General features: G+C 43.1%; 1 protein-coding gene across 3 annotated transcripts in view; it reads right to left on the reverse strand.

Moving 5' to 3' along the window:
• unkl (unk like zinc finger) overlaps positions 1–10,304 on the reverse strand; it is a 137,525-nt gene extending 127,221 nt beyond the window's left edge. For all 3 annotated transcript variants that reach the window (XM_059654003.1, XM_059654002.1, XM_059654001.1), the window contains exons 1-2: positions 10,221–10,304; positions 9,756–9,965 (exon numbers count right to left, since the gene is read on the reverse strand). In XM_059654003.1, coding sequence (XP_059509986.1) covers positions 9,756–9,965; positions 10,221–10,285 — 275 coding nt within the window. In that variant the 5' untranslated portion in view covers positions 10,286–10,304. The remainder of the gene's footprint in view (positions 1–9,755; positions 9,966–10,220) is intronic.
• Between the last annotated feature and the right edge of the window lie 6,418 nt (positions 10,305–16,722).

Genomic DNA, 16,722 nt, shown 5'->3' on the forward strand with positions numbered 1-16,722 from the left:
TCAAAGAGATAACAAGATGTGGAGCTGGATGTACACAGCAGGCCAGGCAGCAGAGGAGCAGGAAAGCTGATGTTTTGGGTCTGGACATAAACAGAGAGAGAGGGGGAGGTGGTAATAGGAGGTGGATAGTGGAGCAGATAAGTGGAATGAAGACTGACAGGTCCAGGAGGCTGGGGTGAGGCTAACAAAGGTGGGTGCAGGCAGGAAGTTGGGATGCGGATTGGTCAGTGAGGGGGTGGGGGGGCGGGGGGGGAGAAGAATGGGTAGGTGGGAGAGAAGATTGGCAGGTGAAGGAGGCAGGGATGAGGGGTGGGCTGCTCTTGGGATGAGGTCAGGGGTGGGGAGATTTCAAGCTCGTAAAGTTCACATTGAGACCATTGGGTTGTAAGGTTCCAAGGCGGACTATGAGGTGCTTTTCCTCCAGTTTGCAGGTGGCATCATTGTGACACTCGAGGTGGTCCAGGATGGACATGTCATCCAGAGAGCGGGAGGGGGCAGCTGAAGTGGTTCGCGACCGGGAGAGGTTGTCATTTGTCATCAGCCCAGCATGAGAGGGAGTGAGAGTGGATGAGAGGAGGTGTAGTGTAGGTAGCTGTGGGAGTCAGTGGGCTTGAAATAGATATCAGTCTCCACCTCCTCTCACCCAACTTCCTGCAAAGATGCAATCCCCCATTCCCAATTCCTCTGCCTCCACCATATCCGCTCCCAAGATGAGGCGTTCCGCTCCAGGACATCCCAGATGTCCTCGTTTTTCAAGGACCGCAATATCCCCCCCTACAGTGGTCGAAAACACCCTCGACCGCATCTCTTGCGTTTCCCACTCCTCAGCTCTCATACCCCCATCCCGCAATAAAAGCAAAGACAGAATTCCCCTTGTCCTCACATATCACCCCATTAACCTCTGGATTCAAAATCATCATTCTCCATCACTTCCACAACCTGCGATCTGATCCAACTACAAAGGACATATTTCCCTCCCCACCCTGCCTGCCTTCTGGAGTGACCGTTCTCTCCACGACTCCCTCATCCACTCCACACTACCCCATTAACGCCAACACCCCCGGCACCTTTCCCTGCAACTGCAGGAGGTTCTACACGTGCCACTACACCTCAACCCTCACCTCCATCCCAGACCCCTAGAAAACCTCCCACATTAAACAGCTGTTCACCTGCACATCCACTAATGTGGTCTACTGTGTCCGCTGTTCCCAACGTGACCTCTTCTACATCCGGGAGACCAAGCGGAGGCTCAGAGACTGCCTTGTGGAACACCTACACTCGGTTCACAAACAACAACCACTCTCAGTCACGAACCACTTCAACTCCACCTCCCAATCCCACTCCCAGGATGGCATATCCATCCTGGGTCTCCTCCAGTGTCACAACGTCGCCACCCACAAACTGGAGGAAAAGCACCTCATATTTCACCTTGGAACGCTACAACTCACCAGTCTCAATGTGAACTTTATAAGATTCATAAACTCCGCACCACAACCTCATCCCAAGATCAGCCCCGCCTCCTTCACCTGTCCGTCTTGTCTCCATCCATCTGCTCGACTATCCACCTTCTATCACTGCCTCCCCCACCTCTATTTATTTAAGCTCCCTTCCCCACCCCCAATTGTGAAGAAGGGTCCCGACCCGAAACATCAGCTTTCCTGCTCCTCTGATGCTGCCTGGCCTGTTGTGTTCATTCAGCTCTGCACCTTGTTACCACAGACTCCAATATCAGCAGTTCCTACGATCTCTGAATGATGAATTAAAGTTGCCCAATTACGAGAAAATAAAAATAATGAAAAGTTAAAACATTTTCCTTAAAATAATGCAAATTAAGGAAGAATATCAGAAATATTTACAATTATGTAGGGCTGGATCACAGTTTGGAAGCTGACTAATCTCATACGTTTAGGGGTCAAAGATTAAGGACCATTGTTACAATCTCCAGAAAAATCACCAATAACTTGGGAGACAAATCCTGCAAACAACGAGAAAAAGCAAACCAATGGACAAAATTTCACTTTAAGACTTGTACTATAATGAACAACCTGAAATAAACAGATTAAACATTAAATTAACAGGGACTGATATATCAAGTGAAAGTTAAAAAGAGCACTTCACATTAAATAACAACTGAAAGAGATCTTACAAAATGTTTTGAAATTATATCATGCTTCTGAATGATAGGCAGCATTGAAAGGACAGTTGCAAATATATTTGCAGTTCTCCAGCAAACATTTACTCCTTCCCATCAGGCTTTTAGGAAGCGTCCAGTCTCCTTTTGAGAACTGGTCCAATTCAAAGTTTTTCCAAATACAATTAACATCAGAAAAAAAGTATAACTTGACATATACACCACCAACCCAACCCCCGACACCACACCCCCCCCAAACCATCTCTCAGGTCCATACATCCTCATGATACAGAATTCCAGTTCCAATTTAAAATGTTTAGTCAGATCTGAAAATAGTTTTTTGCACAAAAACCTTTACTCCTACATAATTTTTTACAGAACTCTACAGTTATATAGCATGGAAACAGGCCATTCAGTCCAACTTGCCCATTCCAACCAGATATCCTTGTCAGACGTAGTACCATTTGCCAGCACTTGGTGTATAACTCTCTCAACCCTACCTTTTCACAGACACATCCAGGTGCCTTTTAAATACTGTAATTGCACAGACCTCCAGCATAGAACATTACAGCGCAGTACAGGCCCTTCGGCCCTCGATGTTGCACCGACCTGTAAAGCTGATCTGAAGCCCATCTAACCTACACTATTCATTATCATCCATACGTTTATCCAATGACCATTTAAATGCCCTGAAAGTTGGTTGGTCTACTACTGTTGCAAGCATGGCATTCCACGCCCTTGCTACTCTGAGTATGGAATCTACCTCTGACATCAGTCCTATATGTATCACCCCTCAATTTAAAGGTATGTTCCCTCGTTCTAGACGTCACTGTCTGAGGAAAAAGGCTCTAACTGTCCACCCTATCTAACCCTCTGATCATCTTGTATGTCTCTATTAAATCGCCTCTTAACCTTCTTCTCTCTAATGAAAACAGCCTCAAGTCCATCAGCCTTTCCTCATTAGACCGTCCCTCCATACCAGGCAACATGCTGGTAAATCTACTCCACAGCCTTTCCAATGCTTCCACATCTGTCCTCTGGCAGCTTGTTCCATATGCACACCACCTTCTACGTGAAAAAGTTGCTTCTCAGATCCTTTTTAAAATCACTCCCCTCTCACCTTAAACTTATGCCCTTCAGTTTTGGACTCCTCTACCGTGGGAAAAAAAGTAGACTTTGGCTATTCACCCTATGTATGCTCCTCATGATTTTATAAACTTCTATAAAGGTCATCTCTCAGCCTCCAACATTCCAGGGAAAACAGCCCCAACATATTCAGCCTCTCCTTTTTGCTCAAATCCCCTAGCCCTGTCAACATCCTTGTAAATCTTTTCTGAACCCTTTCAAGTTTCACAAGATCCTTCCTACAGAAGGGAGACCAGAATTGAACGCAGTCCTCCAAAAAGTGGCCTAGCCAATGTCCAGTACAGCTGCAAAATGTCACCCCAACTGCTGCACTTAATGCACCGACCAATGAAGGCAAGCATGCCAAATGCCTACTTCACCACCCTGTCCACGTCCAACTCTACTTTCAAGTAATTATCCACCTGCATCCCAAGGCCTGATTGTTTGGTAACACTTCCCAGGACCCTACCATTAACCGTACAAGTTCTACACCGATGTTTTACCAAAATGCAACATCTCGCATTTACCTATATTAAACTCCATGAACCACTCCTCAACCCAATAGCCCATCTGATCAAGGTCCGATTCTACGCTGATAACCTGCTTGTCCACTACTAGTGTCTTCTGCAAAAAAATGGCTGTGGTTAGCACTGCTGCCTCACTACACCAGAGACCTGGGTTCAATCCCAGCCTCGGAGGGCTGTCTGCATGAGTTTCCTTTGGGTGCTCTGGTTTCCTTCCACCGTCCAAAAATGTGCAGGTTAAGGAGGTTGGCCATAGCATATTGTCCATCGTATCCAGAGAGTGTAGAGGCTAGATGGATTAGCCAGGTAAATGCAAGGTTAAGTGGATAGGAGAGGGAGGCAAGAACAAGGTGGGGTGCTTTTCAGAGGATCAGTGCTGACTCATTTGGCCAAATAGCCTCCAACTGCACTGTAATGATTGTATGTTCGATGATCATACCTCCTGTATTCACATCCAAATCATTTATATACAAGAAGAAAAGTAGTGGACCCAACAATGCTCCTTGCGGCACACCACTGTGCAAGAATTCCAACATGACTCCTGCAAGTGTCTCAGCTGCAGCTGTTTCTTTGATTCATAGAATCCCTACAGTGTGGAAACAGGTCAGTTTGGCCCAACAAGTCCACACTAGCTCTCTGAAAAGCATCCCACCCAGACTCATTTCTCTCCCTATCCTGTGGCTAATCCACCTAACATACACATCTCTAGACACTATGGACAATTTAACACGGCCAATGCATCTAACGTGCACATCTAAATCTGTGGGAGGAAACCCATGCAGACACAGGGAGAATGTCTGTGTGGAGTTTGTAACGTCGCCTGGGGCTGGAATTTAACTCGGGTCCCTGGCACTGAGGCAGCAGTGCTAGGCACTGTGCCACCCCATGATGGCATACTTTACTAGGTGGTAAAACTACCACTTTGCAACCAACTGAATTTCTATTTGAATTTCTCTGCCCATAACAATCCAAGACCACATGGTCATTTCTCCAAACTGAGATGGTCACCAGGAATTCACCATCTCTTTTCCTTCAACTGAAGTTTAAGAGGACACTCTGAAGCATAATCAGCTTGTAAAGTTAATTGTTGATAACACCATAGATAAAGAAAAGAGATTTAGAACACAGGGCAGGAGAAGCTTCTACACACCAAGGTAAAAGACAACAGAATTACTTTGAGGGTTAATGGTGCAAGAACTAATTGTCAATATTTATCTCAGTTTGGACAGTGTGCAAAGGAACATGGGAAGAAAGCAAGAAAATGTGAATAGAACTATCTGACTGCCTAGCAGACACTGATTGCGCTGAACAGCATAATTTTAATTACTTCTGCACTGGTGGCCATGTTTGCACCTGAGAATTTCGAATCTCAATGTATTGTCATTGCTACTAAATAGCATAGCCATACTTTAAAACAGAGGAAGGTGAACTTCTAAAAGAAAAAAAAACAAAATTTCACCAACAATGTATGCTTGTAGTGCATCAAAATATTAGTCCTGGTAGAAGGAACTGATGTATTTCTTTGGAGAACTGGCACAGACACAATAGGCTAATGGCCTGCTCCTCTGTTCTAATGATTTTGTTGTATATTGCATTTACAGATAAAGCAAAATTATTCACCATTATTTTAAAAGCTTTCTTAATAAATCATAACAATGACATATTGTAAACCAGCAAACAAGTTCAGTCACACACTACATAGAACTGACAAGTATTTTTGCTATCAAACATAGGCAGCCCAAATCAAATAAAATCACTCATGTCACTACACAAACAACAAACCAACAGGAATTAAATGGGAATAAACATGTGGAACATGCCCACTGGGTCAATCAATACAATCTTAATAAATTAATAACTTGCTGCTTACAAAAAGATACAGTTTAAGCAAGTTATTTGCTCAGATTTCACTATAAAGCGTGGCCTCCCATAGACTATTCACTGCCAAACTGAGGTTATCCAAAATGACTATCATCCAGATTGAGTCTTTACTCGCACCAAGCTGTTGTTTATCCACTGACTTGCTACCAGTTAGCAATTCCTCAATTTTAAAAATTCTCATTTGTTATTTCAGTCCATTCCAGGATATCACCCACCCCCATCGCTGCCATCTCCTCAAAACCCACCATCCTCCAAGATAATAAAATGTGGAGCTAGATGAACACAGCAGGCCCAGCAGCATCTCAGGAGCACAAAAGCTGACGTTTCGGGCCTAGACCCTTCATCAGAGAGGGGGATGGGGTGAGGGTTATGGAATAAATAGGGAGAGAGGGGGAGGCAGACCGAAGATGGAGAGAAAAGAAGGTAGGTAGAGAGTATAGGTGACGAGGTAGGGAGGGGATAGGTCAGTCCAGGGAAGATGGACAGGTCAAGGAGGCGGGCTGAGGTGGTAGGTAGGAAATGGAGGTACGGCTTGAGGTGGGAGGAACGGATGGGTGAGAGGAAGAACAGGTGAGGGAGGCAGAGATAGGCTGGGCTGGATTTGGGATGCAGTGGGGGGGAGGGGACAAACTGGGCTGGTTTTAGGATGCAGTGGGGGAAGGGGAGATTTTGAAGCTGGTGAAGTCCACATTGATGCCATTGGGCTGCAGGGTTCCCAAGCAGAACATATGTGTTGCTGTTCCTGCAACCTTCGGGTGGCATCATTGTGGCACTGCAGGAGGCCCATGATGGACGTGTCATCTAAAGAATGGGAGGGGGGAGTGGAAATTGTTCGCGACTGGGAAGTGCAGTTGTTAATTGCCAACCAAGCGGAGGTGTTCTGCAAAGCGGTCCCCAAGCCTCCGCTTGGTTTCCCCAATGTAAAGGAGGCCACACTGGGTACAATGGATACAGTTTCCCACATTGGCAGATGTGCATGGAAAGTCATCCTGGGGCCTGGGATGGGGGTGAGGGAGGAGGTGTGGGGGCAAGTGTAGCACTTCCTGCGGTGACAGGGGAAGGCGCCGGGTGTGGTGGGGTTGGAGGGCAGCGTGGAGCAAACAATGGAGTCACGGAGAGTGGTCTCTCCAGAAAGCAGACAAGGGTGGGGATGGAAAAATAGCTTGGGTGGTGGGGTCGGATTGTAGATGGCGGAAGTGTCGGAGGATGATGCATTGTATCCGGAGGTTGGTGGGGTGGTGTGTGAGGACGAGGGGGATCCTCTTTGGGCGGTTGTGGCGGGGGCGGGGTGTGAGGATGTGCTGCGGGAAATGCGGTCAAGGGCGTTCTCGACCACTGTGGGGGGAATGTTGCAGTCCTTGAAGAACGTGGACATCTGGGATGTGCGGGAGTGGAATGCCTCATTCTGGGAGCAGATGTGGCGGAGGAATTGGGAATAGGGGATGGAATTTTTGCAGGAGGGTGGGTGGGAGGTGGTGTATTCTAGGTAGCTGTGGGAGTCGGTGGGCTTGAAATGGTCATCAGTTACAAGCTGGTTGCCTGAGATGGAGACTGAGAGGTCCAGGAGAGGAGCTCGAATAGTTCATCCACTTCACCAACACCTTCCACCCCAACCTCAAGTTCCCATCCTCCGAGATACCTGTCTTCCTCTAATATTAGTCTTTTAGGCAATCTCAATTTTAACTGTTCTGCTATTTGGAAACTGTAACCTTAGCTACCTAATTTCCGTAAATTCCTCAAACTTTTTTCCTCAAGATATTGCTGAAATCCACCTATTTGACCAAGCTTTTAATTATTTGTTTGGCAATCTAATGTTGCTCAGCGTCAGACGTCGCTTTCCAAGCCAGTTTTGGGCATTTTAATCCATTAAGATTGCTGTATAAATATAAATTTTGTTGGTGGTGTATGTTAAGTTCCAGATTCTGAGCTTTGTGTCATATTCTTACTTTAATCATAATGCTATGTGAAATTAAATTTCAGTAGCTCTTTCCATACTAATTAGCAGCAACCTTATTCTGCAGTAAGTAGCAGAAAGCTTATAAGCAAAACTCGTACCTGGTTAAATTTAAAGCATTTTTGGAACATACATAGTTTACACCAAACAGTATAACATATGCTGGCCATTATAACATTTCTGACCTATTTAAAAACATGCAACTCAACTCCAGTTACATTCATAAAATTTTAAAAAGGTGACATTTTCAAAGGTTTGCTCTGACTGTGAAATTGGTTTTTACATAGTCTAGTTTGATAGAAAGTTTTGTCAGCACAATTTAACATGTCACTGCAAAGGATTCAAATAACATTTCAGATAAGATCAAAAAACCATTTTGTCACAAATAGTTTGGAAATAAAAGACACAATTTCAATAATCAGGATTCTTTAATTGGATGTGAAGCAGTTTAGGACATCCTGTGATTATGAAAAGCACAACATAAATAGGAGCGGCACGATGTCACAGTGGTTAGCACTGCTGCCTCACAGCACCAGGGACCCAAGTTCAATTCCGGCCTCGGGTGTCTGTCTGTGTGGAGTTTACACCTTCTCCCAGTCTCTGCGTGGGTTTCCTCCAGTTTCCTCCCACAGTCCAAAGATATGCAGATTAGGTGGACTGGCCATGTTAAATTGCCCGTAGCGTCCAGGGGTGTGTAATTTAGGTAGGTTATAGGGGGAATGGGTCTGGGTGGGATGCACTGAGATTCAGTGTGGACCTGTTGGGCCAAAAGGGCCTGTTTCCACACTGTAGGGATTCTAATTCTAAAAACTTCCTTGCTCCATATTTCCAGAAAAGAGTACTCCAGCCCAGCAGGGAAGCACCACTTCAGTCGTGTACGCATTGTGTCACCATAAAGAAATACTTAAAAGGTTTACATCAGTTTACTAAATTTTATTGGGTTAATGATTATCTGACTCCATGAAAGCTAAAACCTTGAACTTGGGAAAAAAATTAATTTATATTTCTAATTTATAAAGTAGTTACTACCTATAAAAATCATTACAATTAAAACTTCAAACCTGAGGAACAATCAGTTCGCAAAATTCAAAAAAATGTCAAAACCCACACAAACAATATACGTTTATATAACATATTGACATTGGAACGCAACACGAGAATTAAAAGGGGCACAAGGAAAAAAGTTACAGCAAAAACGAGAAATTAGCATTGTAGCCAAAGAGAACCACACATTAAAAAAAAACACTGCAATTCCTCCATACCAATGGCGATTGGGGAAGAAAATCCGACTTTACCATCTCTGCGATCTCCAGTTGCACGGCATTGAACAATTTTGAAAAGTAACGATATAGAGGCAAAATATTACCTTTTATATAACTTTTAATAGAAAATATTAAGTCCAAAGTTTAAAATAGTCTGGAAAACAATAAGTTCTCAACTACAATTTACAGACAAGAATACCTCCCACAAACTGAAGAAACGTGTACACAACTTGTAAAATATCAACTTGATGCCGGGCAAACAAAAAGATACTGAAACCAAAACTACACACGTTCTACATCTTACTTTCTTCCATGATCAACAAAAACTATACGTAAACCGCCAAACATTTAGTCACGTAGAAACAAAACACAGCTCCCACATCTCAAGTCCTAGCCTTTAAAGTTTGCCACCGCAAGCTTACTTCTATTGAGTGCATACCAAAGGTCGCTGCTAATTAGTGCGGAATTTTTTAAAATTATGTGTTAGGCTCGTTAGCTATAGGCATCGTATAGTTTCGCATCGAAGGAACTACATTTCTCGATTTTATGAATCCGCTCTCCTAGGACTCCTACATCTAAATACTTGCCCAAGACATGAGGACTTCAGGCAGAATGTTTTGAACTCCAGTCTCCACACGAATCAACATTCAACCCAAATATACAATATATAGTGAATCTCCCGCTCAAATACCGTGGTCCGTGGTCCACTGCACATAGCCGTAACAGGAGTGAGTTATCCTCAACTACAAACGTTGCCCGCCAAAACAAACACCCATAGCCTGCGGCGACAGGAACACAACAACCGAGGGAGCGAACTTGGATTCATCTCCCGTCCTCCGAAAACACCATCCCCAAAAAGCAACACCCAATCGACTCACTCATCTCCGTCCGGGCAGATTCCGGTAGTCTCGTCGTATTTGGTGCAATAGACGTCCGGGCTGTAGTTGAAGGTGCCGTCCCGCCGCCTGATGGGCCTCCTCCGCCGCTGATTGAGGAAATGCCAGTGGAAGCAGGTGAAGGGCCTGTGCTGGGCGCACTTGTGCTGCAAGAAGAGTGGACATTGCTCTGTCCGGAACTCCTTCAAATATCTGCAATAAAAATCCCCAGGATTAGCGTCTGTCGGTTAGGCCAGACGGAGGATCTGGGCCTGACGGGGCCGAGGCCTGGGCTCCGTTCCGTGCGGGGGAGGGTCGCTGCTCCGGGGCTAAATTAAATGGTGGGGGCGGGGGGTGGGAAGGATGGCTGATACACTTTTTTGCCATTATCTTTTTAACATCGGGCGGATATTGGGTTGCGCTGGATGCGGTGACGGTGAAACTGCTGCAGGCGGGATCGGTACTTACGTGTAATGAGACGGTTTCTCCGTCTGAGGAGAAGCGCTCGTCGCAGCTTTCGAAACCGACGGCATTTTTAGTCAAAACAATGGACTACGCGTGCGCAGCACAGAGCGCACTGGGTAATTGGCGGGATGGTTCAAATGTTGGTGCAGGGACATGTGGTTGTAGATATTTTGGCATGAACCTGTTCAGAGATGGAGTACACCTTTGAAGCAGATTGGATTTGCACCCGGACCTTTTCGTCCAGAGATAGTAAAATTACCACTGGAGCACAAGAGCCCTGACATATGGATATAGCTTTGGATCATAAACGTCTCACAACCAGCAAAGGTTCCTCTTTCGGGGACAATTTAAGATTTTCACTTCGTTTTATATGAAGAAGTGATATCAGTCATAATCCCGAATAGAATACTTTTAATTTTAAGGTTCCCTTATCATAAATATTTGCATTGCGTGTAATCAAATAAATTAAACCACAGATTCAAACTGAAGCCAAATTTAGAATTGATGCTCGCCTAAGGTATTCCTTACATTATAGTAGTGACTAACTTCTATAGTACGTCATGTGCTGTGAGCTATCCTGAGGTAATGAATAATGCTGTAGAAATGCAAGTCTCGTAACAACGATTCAGCCTTTGGAATGCACTTCCGTGCCGCTCGATGACAACGAACCTCGGTGTCCAGTGAAAGTGTCGGTTATTTCTAAATGAATTAACAAATGAAACAAATAGCTTCCCGCAACAAAAATTTGCATGCCCTGCGACCTGTCAAAATCCCGGTCCCGACTTTCTAAAAGAAGTTACTCCTGAAGAAATTGCTCCTGTGATGTGTAGTCAGCTTCAGGAAAATGTAAGTGACATTATTAATCCACTATTCCGTATAGACCGCAGCCTTTGTTGACAATATAACCTCATTTAATCTGTGAACTGCGATTGCGTTCGAAGTGGCACATCCCATTCCTCGAATGAGTCAGCAGGTTGCCATCCAGTGGCTAAATACAAATAAAATTCTGCTGTAATGATATTGCAAATCTCTTCAGACAGTGCTTAGAAATGAGGTGGTGTTTGTTATTCGAGAAACCATTTCACAACTACTAAAGTACTAAAAATATCAAAAGGACCGATGTGCAGGGAAAACGAATTTGTTGATTTCGCTGAGGGAGGAATATCCAGAATTCCAATTTGAATTCCTTGATTTTCGAACAATAGAAAGGGCTGATGCTTTAAATGTCGCCGAGGCACCATATTCTGAACAGTAATTACAGTTGTGAAAAAGTACCGTGCTGTCCTACCCAGATTATGAATTTTGTCACTCCAAACCTGGAAATAGGACTGAGTGTGTTCAAATACAAGCAAACACATCAGCGAATCTATACGTTTCAAAATTGTACATTAGACCCCACATCTGACTGTTACCAAGGAGACCAAGTATAAACTGTACGGCAGTCAGACCACTGCAAAACTCTGGCGCCGCAGGGTTCGATTGCCAATTTCAATAGAACTGTATCTTTCGTCAAGCAGTCTGCTCTCTTCCCTGGGTCATCAACCGCAAGCACCCCAACCTTTAGAAATATCCGCTTAGTACTCCCACAAGGACCACGCACAGACTGGCACTCCCCCATTGCATAGCGAAACTGTCGTGAACATTTCTAGAAATGCCTCAGGCAGTTCGCACGGTCGTATACAACAGTGTCTCTCACCGATTCCTCTCACAGAAATCTGATGGTGGTGTCACCGATTTCATACATGTCGGTCTGGACTGAAGCAGATATCGTTAAGTTTTGATGTAGTCCACAATTCCAACCAAACGTCGATATTTCAATCCGAACTCTGAAAGTCCTGGATGAAACAGTCCCTGTGCGGGCTACTCCTGAACCAGAGACATGGCACAAGATTTTGTGGCACACATTTCCGGCTGATGCCATCCCTCTTCAGAACTTTTCTTACCTTTAAATCCCGAAATCATCGCGACTCTGATCTGAGATCACTGTTTTTAAATATTTTAATTCCTTCAACAGGATTGATTTTACTTTGTGTTCCCGAGCATACGCCACTCTCTCCTTCGAGAAATATTCTAAATGTGACAGGGACCCGCGTTCGATTCCAGCCGGGCGACTGTCTGTGTGGAGTTTGCACATTCTCCCCGTGTCTGCGTAGGTTTCCTACGGGTGCTCTGTTTCCTCCCACAATCCAAAAATGTGCAGGCTAGGTGGATTGGCCATGCTAAATTGCCCATAGTGTCCAGGGATGTGTAGATTAGGTGGGTTATAATGGGATGGGTTCTGGGTGGGATGCTCTGAGGGTCGGTGTACGGTGTTGGGCCAAAGGGCCTGTTTCCAGGCTGAAGGGATTCTCTGAACCATGACATATATAATCCGCTATTTTTACAGATGACAGCACATTTTAAGATGGATTTAAGATTACTTTTGAAAGGGCACAACTCACTGTCTGAATGAGTCAACAAGTAGCGAAATACTAACAGCAGGCTATGAAATAATAATATTTAAATTGTCTTGAAACAGTACTTTACAGTTTGATTTTGCGATGTGGTGGCCTTCCCATTCCAATTCACGACACCAAAGCCTGGTTTAGGAAAAGGAATATATTCCACTCCCACAATTCGTCTTGATTATTTGAAAACATATCAAATAGACCATCTATCACGTCTCTAATTTTTCTCACTTCTGATGAAAGGTTACAGACCTGAAACGTTAAGTCTGCTTCATTCCATTTATTTTCCCAAAAGCTGCTGAGTAATTCTAGCTTTTTTTGTTTTTATTAGCATCAGATAGAATTTCAAAATCTAGTGAATGTATTAAATTAATGCGAACAAATATTTTCACTCAAACGTCCTGTTAGCAATTTTTTTAAAAACCTAAAGTAAACAGATTGCAAATTTTAAGAGTTAGCCTGTCATTAACTTTTGAAGAGACATGATCTCTTTTATCAGACCTGCCATGCTGTTTTTTGCTGAGTTTGTCAAGGAGACTCAAGATATTTTTAATAAAAACCGAAAGAACTGTGGATGCTGTAAATCAGGACCAAAAACAGAAGTTGCTGGAAAAGCTCAGCAGGTCTGGCAGCATTTGTGAAGAAAAAAGCAGAGTTAACATTTCAGGCCCAGTGACCCTTCCTCAGAACTCCGAGCTTTTCCGGCAACTTTGTTTTTGTTCAAGGTATTTTTAACTCGTCAGAAATTGTTTTGCTTCCCCCTAATGCTCAGGAAGGAAATGCTAGATACCCTCAATATTGATGTTCATGATTTGGCTTCTCAAATTAGAGAAAAAAAAATTGCTACCCAATTACAAACTAAACAATCACCAGCCATGCATATGTTCGAATGCTGTCAGAGAGTCACAGACATATACAGGACGGAAACAGACCCTTCGATCCAACTTGTCCATGCCAACCTCCCAAATAAATCTAGTCCCATTTCCCAGCATTTGGCCCAAATCCCACTAAATGTTTCCTATTCATATACCCATCCAGATGTCTTTTAAATCTTGCAATTGTACCAGCCTCCACTGTGGCAGCTCGTTCCTTAGATGTGCCATTCTCTGAGTGAAAAAGTTGCCCCTTAGATCCCTTCTAAATCTTTCCCCTCACAGCTTAAACCTCTGGCCTCTAGCTTTGGATTCCCCCATCCAGAGAAAAAAACCTTGTCTATTTACTCTATCCATACCCCTCATGATCTTATAAACCTCTATAAGATCACCACTCAGCCGCTGACATTTCAGAGAAAGTCACACCAGTGTATTCAGCCTCTCCCTCTTGCTCAAATCCTCCAACCCTGGCAAAATCCTTGTAAATCTTTTCAGAACCCTTTCATGTTTTGCAGCATCTCTGGTCAACAGTTCACTTCTTTTGAGAACACAGCCACAAACCTTGCAATAACACAGGTCTAATAAGCCCCAGCACTAGATGAAACTTCAGACATTCATTCAATCACTAAGCTTTAAAGAGATATCCCAAAATTAAACATTTTTAAGGTGCATATTTTTGCCACATCCATGCATAAGTTACATACTTTGACTAATATTTGGATTTAAAATCGAAAAGGTGTTTTGGTGTTTAATGCTTGTTGGCCCTACCCTAGATCGTGAAGAGAAGTAAGAAGCTTCTGCCTGGACTCTCTTTTGATTCTTGATTCTCATCTTTCTCTATTTCTTTGTCTCCTGCTCCAGACAATGGAGGAAACACCCTTTGCATTTTGGAATTATGCTCTTGCTCTGACGGGCACTTGTTGCCCTGAGGATCACAGTGACTTATGAGGCTATCCTAAGCAAGTACATGCAGAAAAGAAATAACTTGAATCTGTGCCAAAGAAAATGTTTAATAAACCCTATTTGATAAACACAGTTGTGATCTGTATGGTATTAAAAATGTATTAGATCTCCCAGCTCTGTGACCAAAGTGTTCCTAGAATTTTCTGTGGAAAAGTGACAACATTAAAGTCATTGTTGTCTGTTGATTTTAAAAGATACCTTGTGTATCGAAAACATTAAATTGAAATAGAAGATAGTCATGTAACATCACAATCAATAATTTTGTGAAATGCTGATTATCTACATATATTGCAAATTCTTCTCAATCATTTTAAGTTGGCAGGGTGACTGTGGAAAAACAAACAAGACACTTTGTGAAAATATTTTTAATCCAATCCATTGTTTAAATGATTTAAGAGCTACTAAGGTAACTTATTATATGCGAGATGCTAGATGATTTTAGAAAGAATCAGTATGGACTCAATTACCCTCCTGTGTTGCTATTGATATCTGTAATAAATATTGATATCAAAGTAAAGTTTTCATGGTGAACTGTTCACTGGGATTAAATTCTCGTAAGTTTGTCCTCGATGTCTTTATTGGCCGTTACTCTTGGAATCTCTAGCTTGACCCTGTCATTCTTGTTAATGACACATTTGTTACTGTTCACAATGGAATCAGTACGCATCAGTGCCATGATTCAGTTCAGGTACAATCGCTTCATACGCATGCTTTTTTTCTGGTTAAGGTCCTAACATTAGTAGTTGATTTGTCATTAAATATAGTTTCAAGCTGGGTTTGTGTTCTTCCTTTCAGTAAAATATCAAAATATTGTGTACAATTTAGAAGAGTTCATTTTTCGAAGGATATAATATTACTGGGGAAGATGCAATGTAGGTGTATTGGGATGCCATCAGAATGCAAGTGTACAGCTATAAAAGAAAATAAGGTAGTTTATTTTTCTACAGAAGTTGATAAGGTTAATAGGTCAAAATTAATAAGTGATGTTTTGTTTCTATGCATTGGTGACAAGGTAACTAGAAGAACAGGTTTAGAGCATACTTGCAGGGAAATCACAACACTGCCAGTACACAACAGATTTCCCAAATACATAGAGGGAGATAGGAGAGGAAGATGGAGATAAATTGATGTGAATTGCAAAAATACTATGGCAATAATAAAAGGATATTGTTACAAGACAGGCAGAGAATCAATGCAAATCAGTCTCCCTATCCCTGTCTTCATAAAACAGTAAAACTAAAATACTCAATGACCCTCAAAAACAAAAACAGAAGTTGCTGGAAAAGCTCAGCAGGTCTAGCAGCATCTCTGAAGACAAATCAAACTTAATGTTTCAGGTCTGGTGATCCTCTTTAGAACTGGTGGTAGCTAGGAAAATGTCAGTTTATATAAGACCATAAGATACAGGAGCAGAAATTCAGCCATTTGACCCACTGAGTCTGCTCTGCCATTCAATCATGGCTGATAAGTTCCTCAACCCCATTCTCCTGCTTTCTCCCCATGACCCTTGATCCCTTGATAATCAAGAACCTATCTATCTCAGACATAAATGTACTCAATGACCTGGCCGCCACAGCCTTCTGTGGCAGTGAATCCCATGGATTCACCACTCTCTGGCTGAAGAAGCTTCCCCTTATCTCTATTCTAATAGGTCTTTCCTTCACTCTAAGACTGCGCCCTCGGGTCCTAGACTCTCCTACAAATGAAAACATCTTTCCAACATCCACGCTGTCCAGGCCATTCAGTATACCATAAGTTTCAATTAGATCCCCACTTCATCCTTCTCAACTCCAATGAGTACAGTCCCAGAATCCTCAAACATTTCTCATATGTTAAGATTTTCATTTCTGGGTCTATTCTTGTGAACCTCCTTTGAACCCGCTTGAGGGCCAGTACATTCTTCTTGAAATATGGTACCCAAAACTGCACACAATACTCCAAATGCGGCCTGACTAGAGCCTTATAAAGCCTCAGTAGTACATCCCTGCTTTTATATTCAAGTCCTCACAAAATAAATGCCAACATTGCATTTGCCTTCCTGACTACTGACTCAACTTGCAAGTTTACCTTGACAGAATCCTGGACTAGAATTCCCAAGTCTCTTTGCACTTCAGACTTCTGAACTTTGTCCCCATTTAGAAAACTTTTATTCTTCTTACCAAAGTGCATGACCTCACACTTTCCCACATTGTACTCCATCAGCCACTTCTTTCCCCACTCTCC

The sequence above is a fragment of the Stegostoma tigrinum genome, chromosome 23 (genome assembly GCF_030684315.1).
Source record: "Stegostoma tigrinum isolate sSteTig4 chromosome 23, sSteTig4.hap1, whole genome shotgun sequence".
Taxonomy (NCBI): domain Eukaryota; kingdom Metazoa; phylum Chordata; class Chondrichthyes; order Orectolobiformes; family Stegostomatidae; genus Stegostoma; species Stegostoma tigrinum.